Source organism: Vipera ursinii (assembly GCF_947247035.1).
Source record: "Vipera ursinii genome assembly, chromosome: 1".
NCBI classification, from domain to species: Eukaryota; Metazoa; Chordata; class Lepidosauria; order Squamata; family Viperidae; genus Vipera; species Vipera ursinii.
This window is the reverse complement of record NC_139512.1, coordinates 23,187,289-23,202,314: the sequence shown is the minus strand read 5'-3', so window position 1 is coordinate 23,202,314 and position 15,026 is coordinate 23,187,289. Positions and strand designations below refer to the sequence as shown.

The 15,026-nt window shown below is 42.1% G+C and overlaps 2 protein-coding genes across 5 annotated transcripts in view; both read left to right on the top strand.

Annotated features, from left to right (window-relative positions):
- The window catches only part of GNG2 (G protein subunit gamma 2), a 432,181-nt gene that overhangs the window by 278,335 nt on the left and 138,820 nt on the right, over positions 1–15,026 (top strand). The gene's annotated exons all lie outside the window — the stretch shown is intronic.
- Positions 2,104–15,026, top strand: part of PTGER2 (prostaglandin E receptor 2) — a 30,145-nt gene continuing 17,222 nt past the window's right edge. Inside the window, exons 1-3 of one of the 3 annotated variants that reach the window (XR_014494283.1) lie at positions 2,104–3,023; positions 12,269–13,764; positions 13,808–14,203. Coding sequence is in view for 1 of the 3 variants with exons in the window: in XM_083378327.1 (XP_083234453.1) it covers positions 2,112–3,023; positions 12,269–12,511 (1,155 nt within the window). In the remaining 2 variants the exon portion in view is untranslated. Of the gene's footprint in view, positions 3,024–12,268; positions 14,204–15,026 lie in introns of those variants that run through there. The other 2 variants (XR_014494282.1, XM_083378327.1) reach the window with 2 other exon arrangements.

Here is a 15,026-nt window from a genome sequence, read left to right as displayed (position 1 = left end):
GAGATATTTCATCTTGCATTCATCTTTGACAGAGGAATAATAACCACACATTAATTCTCCTTCCCAAAACATGTGTGGAGAATGCAAGAAAACAGAGAGGGAGGGAGACTGGGATGTCCTCCTGCCCATGCCCCTAGTACCAGTGCCAACCCAGGGCTCAGGAGTCATATTTGGTCACAGAGATGTCACAGGATACAGTAAAAAAAAATCAACAGGCTATCCATGACTAAGCCACTGAAGCTCTGCCTATTCCAGGGGTAGGCAACCTTGGCTCTTTTATGACTCATGGACTTCAACTCCCAGAATTCCTGAGCCATCTGGCTCAGGAATTCTGGGAGTTGAAGTCCAGGAGTCATAAAAGAACCAAGGTTGTCTACCCCTGGCCTATTCTATGTGTAAGGCATTTTGATTTCATTGTTGCAGCTGCCATCTTGACTTTTTTGACCATGCAGTATTCTGCAGCTGCCTCTGGTTAGTCAATTCAATCTATCCTACCTGACCTGTGATATTCAGGCTTCTCTGAAAATTCTGTTCACTTGCAGGCCCAGGTTCTACAGGTCGTAAGCGGTGCAGCTTTCTAGAGTAGACACTCACAAGGTGGATTACATTACAAATTTAGTTGCTACATTCCTGGTGATCCTGTGCAAAGGGCATCTTAGAATGAGGATTGGAAAAGAAAAGGTGGTGGCAAACAAATAGCGGAGACAACTCTTCTTGGCTCATAAATTTCTGGGAGTCTACCTCTGTGAAGATCTGACCTGGAAAGTTAACACAACCCAGGTGGCTAGATAGGCCCAACAGAGGCTTCAATTTCTTAGGGTCATGTGGAAGAACAGGGTAGAACAACGGCTAATGACCCTCTTTTACCGGTCTACTATAGAGAGCATCCTCTCGTATAGTATTGTGGTTTGGTATGCTGGTCTGACAGCCGCGGATAGGAAGGCATTACAGAGGGTGGTGAGCACAGCACAAGACTTTGTGGGCTGTCCCCTGACACCACTGGATGACATCGCCAGGGCTCACTGCCTTGGAAGAGTGAGGAAAATTCTCAGGGATGACTCACACCCTGGATGGTATCTCTTTACTCTCCTACCATCGGGTAGGAGATATAGGAGTATAGCCAGCCGTACCAACAGGCTGAAAAACAGCTTTTATCCGTGGGCTGTTAGACTTTTGAATGGGATATAATCTCTGTGAACTGATGCAAAATTGACTTGGGAGGCCAGTGTGTGGTGTAGCTGGTTCACATGGTGTGGTAGGATGGAGGGTTTGTTGTCACTGTGTGTTGGGGGGAGGGAGCACGGGGAGAGGCTCAGCTAATCTCAATGTACACATGTTGTACTTTGACAATAAAGGTTGATGATGATGATGATGATGATTATTTTTTATTATTATTATTATTATTATTATTATTATTATTATTATTATTATTATTATTATTATTATTATTATTATTATTATTATTATTATTATTAATTATTATTATTATTATTATTATTATTATTAAATATAGTGCCAGAGAAATCCAATCCCTGTAACGGAAAAAAGACGAATGAATTCAAACTTGCGTTTCTATGCGAGCTGTGCCACCAAGGCGGCGGAGGGGCTATTTTGAGGAAGGAAATGAGTTTTGTTCAAAGGCAGGGGTCTTCAAACTTGGCCCTTTTATGACTTGTGGACTTCAACTCCCAGAATTCCTCAGCCAAGCTGGCTGAGGAATTCTGGGAGTTGAAGTCCACAAGTCATAAAAGGGCCAAGTTTGAAGACCCCTGTTCTAAGGTGTGCAATGGTTCCACTTCCAAAGTTTCATTCTGAAGGAAGAGAACGTGAAAAAGTTCCTTCATTTCGAAGTAGAAGTGAGAGCCGACGCCGCCCTCTCCGCGCTCGCAATCTCTTCCCCTCCCCGAGGCCTTCGGGAGAGCTGCGGCTCGCGAGGAAGCCGCAAGGGCAACCCCGGCTCGTCCGGAGTCTGGCAGCGATATCGGGGGGGCGGAGGGGGGGGGAAGGCGTGTCGATCGGTGGGGCTGCAGGAGGTGGCGCTTCACCGTCGGCTGTCCGCCAAGCTCCTTTCCTTTTACGCTGAGGAGCGCCCGCTCCGCCAACTCACCGCGATGATGGACGAGGCGGGCCGAGGAAGCACGCGGCCGACCGCGCTCTCCGGCGGCCACAAGACACCGAAGGCGTCGGATTCGTCGCCCTCGGGCGGCGGCCCGGCCATCTCGGCGGTCATGTTCACCGCGGGCGTGCTCGGCAACCTGACGGCGCTGGTGCTGCTGCTGCTGGCGCGACGCCGTCGGCTGGCGCGGCGGGAGCGCCTGGCGCCTTTCCACGTGCTGCTGATGGCGCTGGTGCTGACCGACCTGCTGGGCACTTGCCTGCTCAGCCCGGTGGTGCTGGCGGCCTACGGGCGCCAACAGAAGCTGAGAAACCTGGACAGGCGCGTCTGCGACTACTTCGCTTTCTCCATGAGTTTCTTCAGCCTGGCCACCATGAGCTGCCTGGGCGCCATGGCGCTGGAGCGCAGCCTGGCCATGGCCGCGCCGTACCTATACGAGCGGCTGCTGAGCGGGCGGCCTTTGGCGCTGCTGCTGGGAGCCCTGCCCGCCCTCTACGGCCTGGCCGCCGCCTTCTGCGCCTTGCCGCTGATGGGCTTCGGGAGCTACAAGGAATACTGGCCGGGCACGTGGTGTTTCATCGACATGCGCTTGCCTGGCAGAGCCCACGCCTTCGCGCTGCTCTACGCTTCGGTGCTGTTGCTGCTCATCCTGGCCGTCCTGCTGGGCAACCTGCTGGTCATGGTCAGCCTCTGCCGCATGTACCTGAGGCGCGCTCACACCCGCCTGCCTACCTCCTGCCGCTGCCCAGCGCTGGGAGCTCAGCTGCGCCCGGGCCGCCGGCCGGAATCTGGCGGGGAGTTCGCGCAGGGCGCCCGAAGACCCGTCTCCATGTCCGAGGAGCTGGATCACCTCATCCTGCTGTTCATCATGACCATCATCTTCGCCGTCTGCTCTCTGCCTTTTACGGTGAGTCCCAGCGCAGATCGAGCAAAACTGGAGCTGAAGCGGCTGCCTGGGCTGTGGCTGGAATAAGTTGTGCCGATAAGCAGCTGGGAAAAAGGGTAAAGCAGCTTTTCCTTACCTGGCGCCTTTCGGGTACCCTGGGCTACATCCATTTTAACCATCCTGGCAAGGATGATTGGATCTGTAGTCCAACACAGCTGAAAAGTGCTGGGTGGAGGAAAAGGAGATGTGCATACAGACTTACTTGGTTTCTTGTTTTGGCTTCACATAATGAAAAAAAGGAAAGAAAAATAAACATTTTGTGATATATTAAGTCAATCACATCTGTCTAGTTAATCGTTTGGTACTCTTCTTGTGCTAGGTGATATAAGGAGCCTTAAGTCCTCAGCCAGCTACTGCTCATTCACATGAGCATATATTGTCTGACAACTCTGAAGGAAATACAGAAGCTAACCTGAATTTTCTAGAGACCTCAAAGGAAGATGAGGCAATTCCTTGGTTTGAATACTATTTAGACAAGTTACTAGGTGTGAGGTCAGCCCCTGATGGCTACTGTATGGTCATGGCAGCATTGCAGAACTGGTGTACCGTTGCCACCTCTGGGAAAAATTTTCAACTTCCCAATGAAGACTACTGCTGATGGTCTCCCATCCAAGAAATAAGGTGCCCAATACTAATTAATTTCTGAGACAAGGGAAGTGCAGCCTAGTACTGCTGCCTGGCCAATCTTGACTACCTTGAGGAACACTAAACCAGATCCAATTTTGATAGACCACAAGAAAATATTGAGGTCATTGTTTGACATGCAAGTTGAAAACATGCAGTAATGGGAAATAATTCTTCCATTGTTGCCCAAAAAATTTACCGTATATGGATAGGTCCACATATTTACCAAGGCCAACTCAAGGGAGACTCCCATCTTTTTTAAATCACCAGTAGTTGAACACCCTGTAGGAAAGACCATAGCTTTCCAATAGAACATTTTTAAGGAGACAATCACCCCTCCATATAATCAGCCTGCTTAAGGTTTGAGAGCAAGCAAGGGCTATATCAGTTCAGCCCAACCAGTATCTGGGTCCCAAGAGACCCTTTACTTATCTGGTGATATCCTCTTCCGAATGTGCTGGGCATCAATGGCAGTCATCCCTTTATCAACATATCCAGTGATCATCCTGACTAGATACGATGAGAATCCCCATGGCCAGAGTATACAGGGTGATGAAAGCTGTCAGCAGCACCCCACCAACAAAAGAAGGCTAAATCATATATTTGGGGGCTAAACAGCCTGCTCATAATAGGGCATTTTACAAGGTTCTTGGATAGCCAAGGTATGCAGAACCAATCCTGAACTGAAACGTAAGCAGTGGATGTTAGAGACGTGACTTGGGACATGCAGATTCTGATGGAACAACACAAAGGGAAGAAGAGGTTGAATGGGTGCTCCTGTCAATGAACTAAATGTATAGTAAATGATCTTAGGCTATGTTTGCATGACAGGTACCCGTGGTTAAGGGAATAATGGTTTCAGCAATTAACTCAATTTTGTGGGTACATGTGGCATGCTGAATCATAAACCATTTGCCTGGTTAAAATGTGGTGACTAGTTTGTGGCATAATGTGTGCAAATGCAAGGACATTTGCATCACTGGCCTCAAAATTGTGGATGGGAGTGAATGATTGAAGCCCTGCACCTTTTTGTGTTCAAGCAATATGTGTTAAAAAGGGGCATGCAGGTTGAAAAGATGCAGTAATGGGATTGGTCTTTGATTGCCCAGGTGCGATTACCATTTTGATGCTAGTGACCATCATAGCAGAGGCTCCTGGAGATAATATCAACACTTCAAGGTAGATCAAGTGAAGAAACAAACACTACAAGAAATACTAACATGATATTGATAAAGGATATAATGATAGAATCATAAAATCTGACAGCATTTCTTCTTCCCTCCCTCTTATACCAAAGAGAGCCAAAGCAGAGCACTCTCTAATTTTTTTTCTCATACCGTCCTGTTTTCATCAGCTAATTTCATGTTTTCACAACCATTGTTGCATATTCAACACTATCTCCAAACTCCTCTTCAGGTGAACACGACTTTAATTCTGAAGAGGCAACAGCAGCACTTGAAATGCAGAAATACCTTGTACCTATTCCTTCTAAATTTGCAGTTAGTAGAAAAGCTAATTTCTAGAATATTGATCAGCAAACTTTGCTTGGTGTGCAGTTAGACCTTAATTTTCAGCAACCAGGGACCTTTGTCTTACAAAAACAAAATACCCTGCAACTGTCACATCCTCCAATTCTCACCTACAAAGTGGGGGAAACCCCTTTGTTCAGTATGCACAATATTTCTTGCAAGGACTGTTCAACATCATGCACAAAATAGTGCTTAGTAAGTGATAATGATAAACATTGCTCAGGCAATTTTCCTTTTCCTACTCAGTGACTTCCACAAAAATTGGTTTACAATTTTCAACCAGCCAGGAAATAACAGCTGCCTAATCTTCACTGACCTTAAAAATCCAAATAGCAAAGACCAATTAGTACAGGGGCCTTCAAACTTGGTCCTTTTATGACTTGTGGACTTCAACTCCCAGAATTCCTCAGCCAGGCACGCTGGCTGAGGAATTCTGGGAGTTGAAGTCCACAAGTCATGAAAGGACCAAGTTTGAAGGCCCCTGAATTAGCACTTGGATGAGAGACTACCAGGAAGCAACAGGGCTGTAGACTAACTGAAAGTTAAAACCTTTCAGAAGAAAGAGTAAATCCTGTCTGTATAGTTGCTAAAAAGATACATATCAATGAAATCACCAGGAGTTGAGCACAACTCAAGAGAATCTGTCACTATAGTGATTGCCCATGTTGGCTAGTGAGGTTGGAAGGAATTATCAGACTTCTGAACAGCATTAGGTTAGCAAGAAGGGCTGACCTAAAGTTTCATTTGACTGCTCTTAAAACAGGATTTTTAAAAATCACTATAAAATAGGAATAGAAGGGACAAATTGTGTGTAATGCTGCCGAGGCAAACAGGGAGGTGGGATAACTGAGGAAGATACCCATCATTCAGTATAAAACACCTATTTCATATGCAAGAGATCCCAGTTTTATTTCCTGGCCTTTCCAATGAAAGCACACACACAGACACACACATCCATTTACAGAACCCAGCTCCAACTTTCTGGTTTGTTTTGGATGCTTAAAATGCTGTCAACAAGCAAACCATCCCAAAATCCTATGAAAAATAAAGCATTTTAATGACTTAAAATGAATTTTAGATGATTCTCAGTGAGTTTAATGGGACCTTCTTACAAATAAATATGCAACAAGCATTGTAGCTTTACTGTTTATGTTTTATTGTACGACATGATAAAGCCAAATGATACCCAAATATTCCCAAAGGTCTGCAAACTGCACAGCAACCGGAATTTTTAATATGACTTTTATTAGAAGGCCACAAATATAAAAGGTAACAAATAATGTTGAGTCAATGTATATGACGTTAATATATGACCTTCCTTTCCTCTGCTGGATGATGTGGTTATGTTTACAGCACTCCATGTCACAGCTGTGTGATAGACTTATGCATTCAGTCAGCCAAAAAAGGGCTCATCCTTGTGCAAGCTGGAATGATAACAGTAAAACTGATTCTCAGAAGAAAAAGTTGTCAACCAGAAGGATTGGTCTCACTTGTGTGCTTTTGTATTGAGCTATGTGAATCCATCCACTGTAGCATTATGTGATGTATGAACCAGGCTATTGTGGTTCTTTTAACTATAGCTTATAGCAACATTTGAACTCAACCAATGCATTTCTAGGTAAACTACTGTCAATGACAAGATGATGGAAGTTTTAATCTGGTCCAGCAGAGAGAGTATGGAATTATTATTATTATCGGTGTAGGGAATTATTTTTATTTTATTTTTTTTATTTTAATTCCATTTATATCCCGCCCTTTTCCGAAGACTCAGGGCGGCTTACAAGCTTAGCAGTAGCCTTCAATCTATGTATATGCCTGCTTATTAGGGCTTTCACACACACACCCCAAGCGGCATTATTACAAAGTCAGCTTAATTGCCCCCAACAATCTGGGTCCTCATTTTACCTACCTCGGGAGGATGGAAGGCTGAGTCAACCTTGAGCCTGGTGGGATGCGAACCTGCACTAATTGCAGGCAGCTGGTGTTACTTAAGGAGGCATTAGCCCACTGCTCCACCAAGGCTCTTGGTGGAATTTTATAGGTGGAAAACACACAGTGAGAGAATTGCTTGGTTTGGGGGTTTTATTTTGTTATTTTTTGTGACCCGGAGGCCACAAAGGTTGTAGTAGTGATGAACTGAAGAAGACTGAATTTGATCGGTCCTCCAAAACTGCCCATCTACCAAGCTGCTTTCTCCCATGCGAGAACAAAGCAATGAGATGAAAAACATCCTTTTCCAAGAATGTCAGCAGAATTAGCCAACATCTTCCGACTAATTGTTCTTAGCTTAAACATTTAAACATTTTCAAACTATGTTGCCCTGACTTTTTCCCATCCAGCTTAGTCAGAGCCCTGAGAAGGAACAGCTGGTGTATAAAATTGTATAACCGATTGCGGAAAAATAAACTATTGCACAGTTTTAGAGTAGCCTGGATCCATTTCATTATATTGTTTGGATTTACTTGTATAACAGGATCAGGAATAGTTTTTAAAAATAGTAAGAAAATAGGGGCAGGATATCTGAGAAGTTTCCAAGTTATTTTACTTTCAAAAGTAAGTAAATGTGTCATTTATGCAAAGAAAAATAACTGAATTTCACATCCTAAGACTCTTAGTATTCGCTTGTTAACAAGGAAATGGAAAAAAAAGTTTCCAATTCTCGTGGCTGTGCAGTGTGAAAACATGTGACTTCTCACCATTTTAGATGCTACTGTTCCTTCAAAGACAAAATTACATAAAACATGTGCAGTGATGAGCATACACTGTATAAAATTTAAATTAAATCCTATAAAATCTAATTTGAAAGTAAAAGGTCGATTATACCGGAATTTGTTATGGGAAAAATTATATTATCCTTTAAAAGCAGCTGTGATATTCAATTTGTTACAGACCAGATATTTTTATTATTATTTTATAGGGCTCTGTGAATATTCTATTAGGAAATTTCATTAGAAGACAGTGCAGCTGAATCTCTGAATCAAAGTTATGTATTATATTGGACAATTGATTCAATCCATCAAATTAAACTCAAATGTGTCCGAATCACTGATATATTTAAATATTTGTGCATTCTGCATTATTTCAGAATAAATCTTTGCAAAAGATATATTTTGAATTGATTCAGGAGTCTGACTTAAATCCGATTAATTTGCTCAGTCACACTGAACGCTCAGATTAAATTTTACCTAGTTTGCAAAAGGGCTAATATTTTATTCAAATACAAAGCAAACATTCTTTTAGTTTCATCTTTGGAGTATTAGGCTGGGTTTTTTTCCCCAGCCTGGACAAATCCTATGGAATTTTGTTGACAAGGCTTTTCAGAAGTGGTTTGCCATTGTTTTCTTCCTAAGGCTGAGAGAAAGTGACAGGCCCAAGGATACACAGCTGGCTTCATGCCCAAGGTGGGACTAGAACTCAAAATCTCTCAATTTCTAGCCTAGACCCTAAGGCAGTGTTTCTCAACCTTGACAATTTTAAGATGGGTGGAGTTCATGCTGGCTGAGGAATTCTGGGAGTTGAAGTTCATATATCTTAAAATTGCCATAGTTGAGAAATTCTGTTCTAAGGATACTGCTCTAAAAGTATACAGTATTGTCTCTAATCCTGCAGGCTCTATTGTAGCAGATAGTTTTTGTGCATTTGTTTAGACTTTTTTTGAAGCCATCCAAACTCTACTATCATTATAATTTGGGCAGTCAGTGGTGAACACTTACAAAGACCTAATCGATGCCATGTATGAGTATTAGTGGCCAATCCATCTGCATTCATTGCTGCTAACCTTTCTGCAAACACATAGAACTTTTTTTGGGGGGTGGGGGGATGATGCAGGTGAAAGAGAAACTATTCAATATATGGCATTCCAAAAAGTTCTGTCAAGCATTAAATTGGAGGTGAGATTCTATTTTGTGTGGGTAGGACAATTTTCAAGAACAAAAATTATCTAGTGTTTGCAAGATCCAGATTTCATCACTCTCTCCTATGCAGTCTGTGTTCATGGGCCAGCTATTTCTAGCCTGGGCAGGGGAACAGCTGTGTTTCTCAGCTGCTTCCTCCCAGCCTCATTTATTTAGAGACATACTGGGGAATTCCATTTAGTTTTCTTAGCTAATAGAAAGGTGGTGGGAGTTTTCAGAATCATTCTTTCATGACCTTTTGCTGGACAAGAATTTCTATCATACTAAGCCAGGACGACAATTCAGCATGGGATAACAGGAGGAGTTTTCCATATCTTTCAGAATAATCAGATTGTAGGTGTGTGCAAGGTGAGTGATTCTATAAATGTGATAATAAATACAAATAAGTACATGTACCCATTTTTTGGAGGGGCCATTTGGAGGGGCCATTTTTTGGAGTGATAATTCAAATAAGAATGTCCTTGTGGGGTCCTGGTGCTCTCTGAACACCAACTGCTGTAGAGGAGCACATCCATGAACACCAACCATCAGCCAAAAGACATGATGAAAAACTCTTTAATTACACAACACATGGACAGACTTAACCATAGTTTGAACTGGGAAACTGTGAACATGTTAGGTAAAGGTAAAGGTTCCCCCGCACATGCGTGCTAGTCGTTTCCAACTCTAGGGGCCGATGGTCATCTCCGTTTCAAAGCCGAAGAGCAAGCGCTTGTCCAAGGACGTCTCCGTGGTCATGTGGCTGGCATGACTAGACGCCAAAGGCGCACGGAACGCTGTTACCTTCCCACCAGAGTGGTCCCTATTTTTCTACTTGCATTTTTTACATGCTTTTGAACTGCTAGGTTGGCAGAAGCTGGGACGAGTAACAGGCGCTCACTCTGTTATGCGGCACTCGGGATTCGACCCGCCAAACTGGCCACCTTCTGATTGACAAGCTTAGCGTCCTAACCCACTGAGCCACCGCGTCCCTTGTGAACATGTTAGACCAAGGCAAATCTAGAAAAACTAGAGAATTCCTATAAACCTGGCACCCAGACAAATTGGCCATCAACAGACACATACACATCTACATACCACTCAAGAGAGAACCACAAAGTCAAAAGGAGAAGAAAAAGATGAGAATACTTCCTCACCAGCCACCAACACTGAGATGAGTAGTGATTAACATCGAGATTAACAGTTAACAGCAATCAAGAAATAATCAATACCCCATTCAAGGAACTACTAACGTAACGAAACAAGCTAACGGTAAACAGCCTAATCAAGGAGCCCATCAAGAACACTACCACCAACACTGACAGGATAAGGCACTAGTATATAAAATGAGGGCAAACTCCACTCCTTTCTAGCACTGATGATGTTGCCTAGTTTGGTAATGAAATGCCTGCAAGAAAACAGCCAAGCTCAGTGAGCACCAAGGACCCCACAGTTCAACCCTGAGCTACAAATATTCTCTTCTATAAGAATTTCCTTTTCCTATATAGGAGTTAGCAACTCTGATTAAAAGTATTCCATTCCCCCAGGCGACTAACAGAAAAGCAAGGAGAGAACAGCATCATACACATGCATACTTTTAGGATTTATCTGCCTAGTGAGAATTGTGAAAATTTGCCTTGGGCAGGAGATGCAGAACCTGTAAGGAAGCTGACAGATATAATAATTAGCCCAGGACATGCTGAGATCTGCTTTTGAGCTTCAAACAGCTGTGTACACAGATAAGCTAAGAGGCCTGCATGATGCTACTTTGCTGGCCAATAATGCAGGAAATGCTTTCTAATGGAAGTAGCTGTGAGTCTTGACTTGGATTATAGCATAAAGGTTACTCATAGCCAGCCAACAGAGGAAATGCCCATTGATATCTGGCTTAGACAAAGTAAAATGGAATCTGGGTTGGGGCTTTGGATTTCCTTCCTTCCTTCCTTCCTTCCTTCCTTCCTTCCTTCCTTCCTTCCTTCCTTCCTTCCTTCCTTCTATCTTTCTTTCTTCTTTCCTTTCTTTCAGAATTGCATGGACATCCCTAGGTGGAAAAGTGCTGATAATATGATTCAGAGGGTTTCTGATTCAAAGATCGCTTCTGTCATGAGCTTGTATCAGTGACAATACAAGGACATCCTTTGGGACCTGTCTGAAAAGTTTTAATTACTCTAACTTACCTCTGTTGCTTAACCATAGCTCTAATGCTACATGACATGTAGGCAGGCAGGCATAGCCACACTCCTCTGTGCATTAATGATTCACTTGTGGAGATGGTTACCAGCATCAGATTCCTGGGTGTGCAGTTAACAAGTAGGCTGGCTTGGATGCTCAACAGCGAGACACTGGTGAAGCGGGCACAGCAGTGCCTGCATTTTCTGCATCGCAGGAGAAAAGCACATCTTCCTTCCCCTATCCCTACCACTTTCTACAGAGGGACAATTGAGAGCATCCTGTCATACAGCATCACAGTCTGGTGTGGAAGCATCACTGCTTCAGACAGGAAGGCGGTGCAGAGAGTGGTGAGGATGGCTGAAAAGATCATTGGCAGTTTCCTCCCTTCCACCCAGGACATAGCATAGAAGCATTGTTTGAGCAGGGTCCACAAGATTGTCTGGGACATTACACATCCTCTTCACAACCTGTTTTCCTTGTTACCTTCTGGGTGGAGGCTCTGTGTGTCCGAAGCAGAACATCCAGATTCAATCACGGTTTTGTTCCATACAGCATCAACCTTGTGAACTCTAAAGCTTCTTCCTTCCGTTATGTATTCAAGATGGACAGTGATTAACATTTATATATTACTTATATGTAAGGGTGCGGTAGGTCTATACATATATTGTATGTAGTATGTTTAAATGTGTATTATGTATGTGTACACTTTGAGAACAAGCAATTAAATTTCATTTTTAATGTGTGCCATTGTGTCTACAGTAAAAATGACAATAAAGGTTATCTATCTATCTATCTATCTATCTATCTATCTATCTATCTATCTATCTATCTAATACCTGACAATTAATCTCACCGGATTTATTTTGTAGATAAAACGATAAATTTTATACATTTACTTAATTTATAGAAAGAATTGAAGGAGAAAGGGCTCATGTGTTCTAGATGGTTACCAAATGATCTGTTTTGATTTGATGTTTTCTCTTTCCAGATCCAAGCCTTCAGTTTTACTAAAGACATTCAAGACAAGAAGGATCTTCTGGTGATACGGTTTCTGTCCGTTAATTCCATTGTGAACCCCTGGGCGTTTGTCATCCTGAGGCCTCCCATCCTGAGGCTAGTGCGATCCATACTGTGCTGTCAGATACCCTTAAAATCACAACCAAAGAATAGGCAGAATTTGTCTCTTGCCAAACCAGTGCCAGTGGAACAGATGGGCAACTGCGGACAATAGAACATGGACTCAGAGAAGGCATTCAGGTGCCCATTTCTCATGGCTCCTCAGGGAAAATATGCAACTGAGACTGGAATTGTAGCATAACGTCTTTTCCTGGGGTCATTGCTCAGCTACAGCATCCATGATTCCAAGCTGTCTTCTCATTCATCCGAAGGAGACCTGAGAAGACTTTCCATATTCAACCATTCCTAAATATTCCCAGTCTAACTGCAAGATGATAACAGTGGGCTCAAGAAGCAGATTGGAAGGAGCTGCCTTCTGCCAATCATGGCAGTGGTTTATCTTGCTCCATCTTGTTGCAGTGTTTAAGGAAGCTCACAATATTTCAGGTAGGAGTTTGTCCCAGTTCCACCTGTAGAGTGTCCACAGAAATGGTCAAAACGGTCAAGATGGTGGCTGAGATGATGCGATAAGAGCTTCATCTTTGTTTATGAGTATCACATCTGTAGAGCTTCAATCGTACTGATGCAGAAGCATCTTGATTTGTTTGACCATTTTCTCTCCAGGACTTGTGCAACATCTCCTGGAGAGAAAAAGAATTAAGGGTGCACAGAAAACCTTGGATGCAAAGTTGCCACTGAACTGTATTTTTACCCCTACCAAAGAGGGAAGAAAACTAAATACGTAACTTATTAAGCAGCTTATTTAATTTATTTTTAATTGCACATAGTTGGTATAAAGTAATCAAAGTTTTTTTTAATCCTGAGCCAACTTTTTTTTTTAAAGTGCACCATGCTGTAGCAGATATAGGCCAGAGCTGGCTTTTATCATGAAAAGCTATGGCCCTGGATTTTTTTATAATACTTGGATTTTATTTTTTTTTTAAGTAAACTAACTGGGGTGTGGAAATCCAGATAAATACTTTGTGGAACAAAGACATTTTTCTGCTATCTAGTAGCTCTTTTGATTTTTTCATCTCAGATATGATAGTACTTAGGTGTCTGTAAGGTGTGATCGTAAAGTGAAGATGACGTCCGTGACATAAAAAAAATAGATGGAACTTCACTGCCATCTTCACTTTATGATCACACCCTGAGACATCCCTGATAGCTATAGTAAACTTTTACTGGTATTCTTTTCATTTTCACATTTCTGTTACCTCTCCGTGTATTTAAATAATTCAGAAATAAGGCCCATTAAATTCAGTGGGATTTATTGCCAGATATGTGAGTTCAGCCTTACAGCCACAGTTAAACAAATGATCAGTCAAGTTTGTTTGTTTGTTTTTTAATGAGAAAGTCGATCATTAAGTCGATGCTGTGGGTTTATGTGTGTTTTGCCCAGAGTACCCAGATGCCACCTGCATATCAAATCAAATATAAGTTAATATGTAGAATTTGCTTCTTTTCTATTTCATAAAGAATTGATGATATTAATGAAATCACATTCAAACAAAACATCAATAAATGCAGTGACAAAACCTAATCGGAGTCTTGTGGCCCGTATTGACACATTGTAGCATTTTATGAACTGCAGGCCACCTTATCAAATATTATGAAGTATATCAAGTGTCAAGTATAATAAACTAATTGAGAGGGGAGAAATGCAAATGGCAAGGCTAATGGGAATGCAATCATACAGAGACTGTTCATAAACGTTACTTATTGGTATTGCATATTTACAGAATAAATGCACAGAGACGTATGTGCATTGATGAGTTAATTTACACAAATAAGTGTGTGATTTTTTTTTAAAAAAAGAAATCTATTCCACTTTATTCAAGTCACAGGGCATAGAATGAGCCACATGTGTAAAAGTAACCATTATGCGAGTAATGGAATAACATTTTTCTAATAAAAAGTTGTCTTCACAATTTTAATAGTGCCTCTGTTCTTATCTGTAGAACATCTGACTCAATTTTATACACTTCTTTGGAGGAATGGAATGTTTAATATAACAATCATAAAGTTTAGTGCTCTGATAAAAAGATCACAACAATCATATTGTTACATTTTACTTTATTTATAGATTGGAAAAAATCCATTACAGTAATTTAGAATGTCTGCAGCATGTCTAAATCTATCCCTGCATCAGGATGCAACAGTAGATGTTGGATTCCATTTTGTGGCATTTTAAATCAAGTCTCTTTCAAATCAAGGTTGATGCCTGGTGATACCCATGTCATTTTCTTTGAAACAGTCTGAAAGTGGTGTGCTATTTCCATCTTCTGAATTATTATTTTTTTACTTTCCACTTTAGCTTGCTGCCCTAATGTTCACTGTCAAACTCTTAATTGCATTTGATCAAGCTTTTGGTAATAGTAACAAGAAGCTGCATTTTTTTTCCAGGCTCTTGGAAACAAGCTGAAAAAAGGGAGGTTGCTGTGTAGCAGAGAGGAACTGTCTTTTCATAAAGTACAAAGCACTTCAAAATTGTTTTTAAAAGATTCAAAATATTAACTCTAAAAAAGTGAACCAGTTTGATATAGTCAAGGAAAACGGCACACTGTGACTTCTAATCCTGCCTGAGTCCTAAAAGTTGGCTGGCAGCCCTAGGCCCATGGTGGCGAACC